This window comes from Aulonocara sp. 'chitande type north' Nkhata Bay, linkage group LG23 (genome assembly GCF_057382095.1).
Source record: "Aulonocara sp. 'chitande type north' Nkhata Bay isolate Kocher_YH1m ecotype deep benthic linkage group LG23, A_spYH_male_GT1.1, whole genome shotgun sequence".
Lineage (NCBI taxonomy): Eukaryota > Metazoa > Chordata > Actinopteri > Cichliformes > Cichlidae > Aulonocara > Aulonocara sp. 'chitande type north' Nkhata Bay.
In genome coordinates this window covers 46,435,995-46,441,190 of record NC_141365.1, presented here as the reverse complement: position 1 = coordinate 46,441,190, position 5,196 = coordinate 46,435,995, and the positions used below count along the sequence as shown (strand labels likewise).

Here is a 5,196-nt window from a genome sequence, read left to right as displayed (position 1 = left end):
GCAGCCTGTTTTTATCTGCTATCATCAGATCTCCAACAGCCTCATTCACATTCCTCACACACTCTACAGCCTCATCAGTACTGACTTCATCTTCACTGACTGACGGAGCACAACATGAACCTGTGGAGGCTGAAAAGCTGTCCTGACAAACATCTCCCCATCACCACTCCACTTCTGTCAGCCTTTAAATGAACCCTGCTCAAGTCTGTCACTTCTATTTGGAGCCAAGAGGAAAAACTGTTGTTCAGTCGTTTGGAAAGACACAACATTTCTGAAAGCACTCAAACGTCTTCACATTTGTCTTCAGACACATCCTGAACATTTAGGAACTAAAGAACGTTTCAAATATCAAAGATCAGAAATATAGAAAAACAACAACAGCTGCAGTCAGTGAACTCACCTCAGAGTCTCCAGTCGACAGTTTGGACTCTCCAGTCCAGCACACAGAAGCTTCACTGCTGAATCCTGCAGCTTGTTCTCACTCATGTCCAGCTCTGTCAGGTGGGAGGGGATGGACTTCAGAGCCGAGGCCACAACTTCACAATGAGTCCCTGAGAGTCGACACCGAGTCAGTCTGAGATTACAGAAAATATAAAATGTGTTATTATAAAAGCAAAAAGTCTGCATTATAAACACAGACTGAATGTATATGAAGACAAAACAGAGTGAGGTCATAATCTGATGAACATCTGCTCTTCACATCTGTGCTTCAGCTCCTCTTACTGTGTTTGACATGACACAACGATTGAGTCTCTCTCAGACCTGCAGACTTTTAATGAGAATCTTTGTTTGGCTTTAATCTGCAGATGAAGGAGGAAGATGGTGTCACATTTAGGCTTCCATAATGTCCACAGTCTGTCAGTGAGATCTGATCCAGAGTCAGAGTGAAGACACACATGTGGACTGTTTCCTGTCTTGAATCCAGAACATTTTGAATGAGCTCAGCTCAGTGAAGAGTTCCAGCTGGAAAGATGATCTCTGTTTGCTACCTGCTGCTGTCAGGTACGACTGTTCACGTCCACACTCAGGAAAAATCTGCTGACTGTCACCAAACGGAGCAGAAATCTCATCACTGGACAATAATGATGAATGAACTCAGAGCTGCTGATATCACATCTGATTTCAGGGGAACTAAACACAGAAATGATTGGCTCCTTTTAGCTTTCTGTGCCATTAGTCTGCAGGTTTATCACTAGTTGGCAGAAACAGACTTGTATTAATGTTCAGCGCTTCAGTGTTTATGACAGCAAGTCAAAATGATGTTACCTGTCTGTGTCCAGCAGCAGCCTTTGAATATTGTTATAAACTCACATGGATCAGTTTGTCTTTGATTGGTTTGTAAAGTTCAAATTCATTTATATTCATCAACTCTAAATGAAAAATGTTTTTCTTCTTCTATGTTTATTATTAGAGTAACAAATTCTTATAGTTTCCTGTTGTTGAGAATTTCAGTGTAAAACCACTCGGACCTGTGCATCACTGCACACTGTGAAAGTATTACTGCAGTTTAATCTATAATCCTAATCAGTGTGTTTACTGGACTGTAGTCAGACCTCCGTTATACCAAAGGAAACACTGAACGTCTTCAAAGTCACAATAAATTTATAATAAATGCTAATAAATACTTGAGTGTTAGAAAAGATGCTTCCAGCGTGTTTGTCTTTGATAGGGTTTATTCTGTTCGTCTATTGTCTGACCACTTGGGGGCGCTTTTGTCTCTTTTGCTCTGAGCCTTGGGTTTATTCAAACTGATTTTAATAAACTATTTTCTGCAAGTTGAAGCTTCATCTCCAGTGGTTGTTGCATATTTTATGACTATATTAGTAACAGTCAGAGAGTTTAGAGTAAATTAGATCTTCACGTTTGATTTTTGACACAACATAAATGGTGAGCCAGTGTCAGAGGAAGTGACAGCATCCACCGAGGACCGGGGGGAGTGGGAGGACTGGGGGACCAGGCCAACAAAAAGGTGATCACTGATACAGGTCAGCAAACATTTGCTCATTTGGTGTCTTAGAGCAGACTCCGCCCAGCTTTGTCGTCCATGGTTGCTCTTTCAAAGGAATCTAGTTACATATTATTTTACTTAATGATCTACTGACACCACTGACTATGCAGGACAACCCCACGTCTGGAGCCAGTGCACATGTGCAGTTCAATTCCTGGGCAGGTTCTGAAGATGGCCGAGCTGTCGAGGACAAAGTTACTAATGTGAAGCTAATGTGGTTAACAAAGATCTTCATAACTATGTGGAGCACAGTGAGCTTTCACCGTGGAGAAATCACACTGAAGAACTCGGCACACATTTTGGGGGCCTTTCTGTTTGTTGCTACAATCTGCAAATTTCATTAAAAGTTTAATAAACTATCATCTGGTCTTTATTTTTAGTTAGCACATACCTTAAAAACTCTAAGCTGTAAGCTAATGATAGTTACATAACAGCAGATGCATGCTGGTGCAATAAGCTGTATGTTTTATTTTTGATCTGATTAGTCAAATAATCACAAAAATAATCGTTTGTGGCAGCCCTAGTGTGACCTCAAATAAGAAATGATTGCAGTTTATGACTGAGTAACTAAACTATCACCAACTGATAATATTAATGATCACATCTGGACTCACCGAGCCTTTCTGAAGTTCCTCACAGCTGGAATCAGTCTCTGTCGTCCCACTGCTGATGTGTTGTACTTCTTCAGGTCCAACTCATCCAGAACCTCCTCTGACATCTGCAGCATGAAGGCCAGAGCTGAGCAGTGGATCTCAGAGAGTTTCTTTGATTTGTTCTCTGACTTCAGGAACTCTTGGATCTCCTGAGATAATAAGATGTCGTTCATCTCCATCAGACAGTGGAAGATGTTGATGCTTCTGTCAGGAGAAGATTTTGTCTTCCTTTCTTTTAGATTCTTGATGACTCTCTGGATGGTTTCTGGACTGTTCTCTATCTGACCCAGCAGACCTCCTAAGAGTCTCTGGTTGGACTCCAGACAGAGGCCATGAAGGAAGCGAACAAACAGGTCCAGACGACCATTTTTACTCTGGAGGGATTTTATTAGTGTTTCCATCAAAAAATCATCCAGAGATGACTCTCTGTATTTTTTTCCCAGGAAGTTCTTCAGCACCTCTGACTTCCTGTTGGTGAAACAGTGGAACATGTAGACTGCAGCCAGAAACTCCTGGATGCTCAGATGAACAAAGCAGTAGACTGGTTTCTGGAAGATCACACACTCTCTTTTGAAGATCTCTGTACAAACTCCTGAGTACACCGAGGCCTCTGTCACATCCAGACCACACTGCTCCAGGTCTTCTTGGTAGAACATGATGTTTCCTTTCTCCAGATGTTCAAACGCCAGCCTCCCCAGCTTCAGAAGAACTTCCCTGTCAGCCTCCGTCAGCTCCTGTGGACTCGTCTCATGTCCCTCGTGGTACTTGTTCTTCTTCCTCTTTGTCTGAACCAGCAGGAAGTGTGAGTACATGTCAGTCAGGGTCTTGGGCAGCTCTCCTCTCTGCTCTGTAGTCAACATGTGCTCCAGAACTGTAGCAGTGATCCAGCAGAAGACTGGGATTCTACACATGATGTGGAGGCTCCTGGATGTCTTCATGTGGGAGATGATTCTGCTGGACAGCTCTTCATCACTGAATCTCCTCCTGAAGTACTCCTCCTTCTGGGCGTCAGTGAAGCCTCGTACTTCTGTTAGCCTGTCAACACATGTAGGAGGGATCTGATTGGCCGCTGCAGGTCGGGAAGTTATCCAGACGAGAGCCGAGGGAAGCAGATTCCCCTGGATGAGGTTTGTCAGCAGCTGGCTGACTGATGACTTCTGTGTGACATCAGACAGCAGCTTCCTGTTGGTGAAATCCAATGAAAGTCTGCTTTCATCCAGGCCGTCAAAGATGAACAAAAGCTGAGAGACAGCCAGCTTCTCTGCTGTGACCTTCTGTAATGTTGGATGGAAAACATGGAGCAGCTCCAGAAGACTGTACTGCTCCTCTCTGATCAGGTTCAGCTCCCTGAATGAAAGCAGAACCACCACACTGACATGTTGGTTCTCCAAGCCCTCTGCCCAGTCCAGAGTGAACTTCTGCACTGAGAAGGTTTTTCCAACACCAGCCACGCCGTTGGTCAGAACCACTCTGATGGGTCTCTGTTGGTCAGGTAAGGCTTTAAAGATGTCCTGGCACCTGATTGGAGTGTCATGGAGGGCGTCCATCTTGGAAGCTGTCTCCAGCTGCCTCACCTCATGTTGGCTATGAACCTCTTCACTCTGTCCCTCTGTGATGTAGAGCTCAGTGTAAATCCTGTTGAGGAGGGTTCTACTTCCTGTTTCATCACTTCCTTCAGTCACACGTTCACATCTCCTCCTCAGACTGATCTTATGTTCATCTAAAACCTCCTGCAGACCAACATCTGCTGAAAGAAAGAAAAACAGAAAGAAAACTCTTCAATGTCTGAACAACAACAAGAAGTCCAGTTTTCAGAAATGAGTCCATCAGCAGACAGATGTTCAGTCTTACTTTGTACACAGCTGCTCTGACTGGCTGTCTGCAGTCCAGCTCTGGTTCTGGATCTTTCTCCACACTGGGGACAGGACCAGTCTCCTGATGAAGCAGACTGGTCCCAGTATGAGGAGATGCACTGTCTGCAGAACCAGTGTCCACAGCTGGTAGAGACTGGATCCTTCAGGACGTCCTGACACAAAGCACAGCAGGACAGCTGCTCCTCCTCACAGACACCACTCCTCTTCCTCTTCCTCCCTCTGTGAACACATTTCTTTATCACTAAAATCATTGACTGTCAGTGACAAACATCCAGATTTGATGACACTGTGCAGAAGCTCTGATGGTCACAGAGAAAAGTCAAAGTGGAGAAACTTGTGTTTGAGTTCAGAATCCAAGTTTCCTTTGCTGTTCCTGCCTGTCTTATTAAACACAGAGTGATCAGCCTACAAACTCCACAGTAAAAGCCTTCATCACAGAGCCAATCAGGCAGAAGCTTCTGCACCATCAGGACACAAACAAAGAGGAGCTTCTATCCTCAGACCATCCAAGTCCTAAATCAGAACATGCTCCCCTCATAGCATCACCATCAGGGTTTAAACAGGACCTTACATCATGTTCTTGTCTCACTGTCATATTTCAGATCATACCTGATTCATTATGACGTCACACGCTGCTACACTGATCCTGCTGCTTCATTAC

The 5,196-nt window shown here is 44.1% G+C and overlaps 1 protein-coding gene across 1 annotated transcript; it reads right to left on the bottom strand.

Moving 5' to 3' along the window:
* Positions 1–396: 396 nt before the first annotated feature.
* On the bottom strand, positions 397–4,786 carry LOC147302802 (protein NLRC3-like). Its single transcript, XM_086284442.1, has 3 exons — positions 4,513–4,786; positions 2,623–4,408; positions 397–574 (listed from the first exon to the last, which is right to left on the bottom strand). Exons 1-3 carry the CDS (start codon positions 4,784–4,786, stop codon positions 397–399), a joined length of 2,238 nt encoding a protein of 745 aa, XP_086140568.1.
* Between the last annotated feature and the right edge of the window lie 410 nt (positions 4,787–5,196).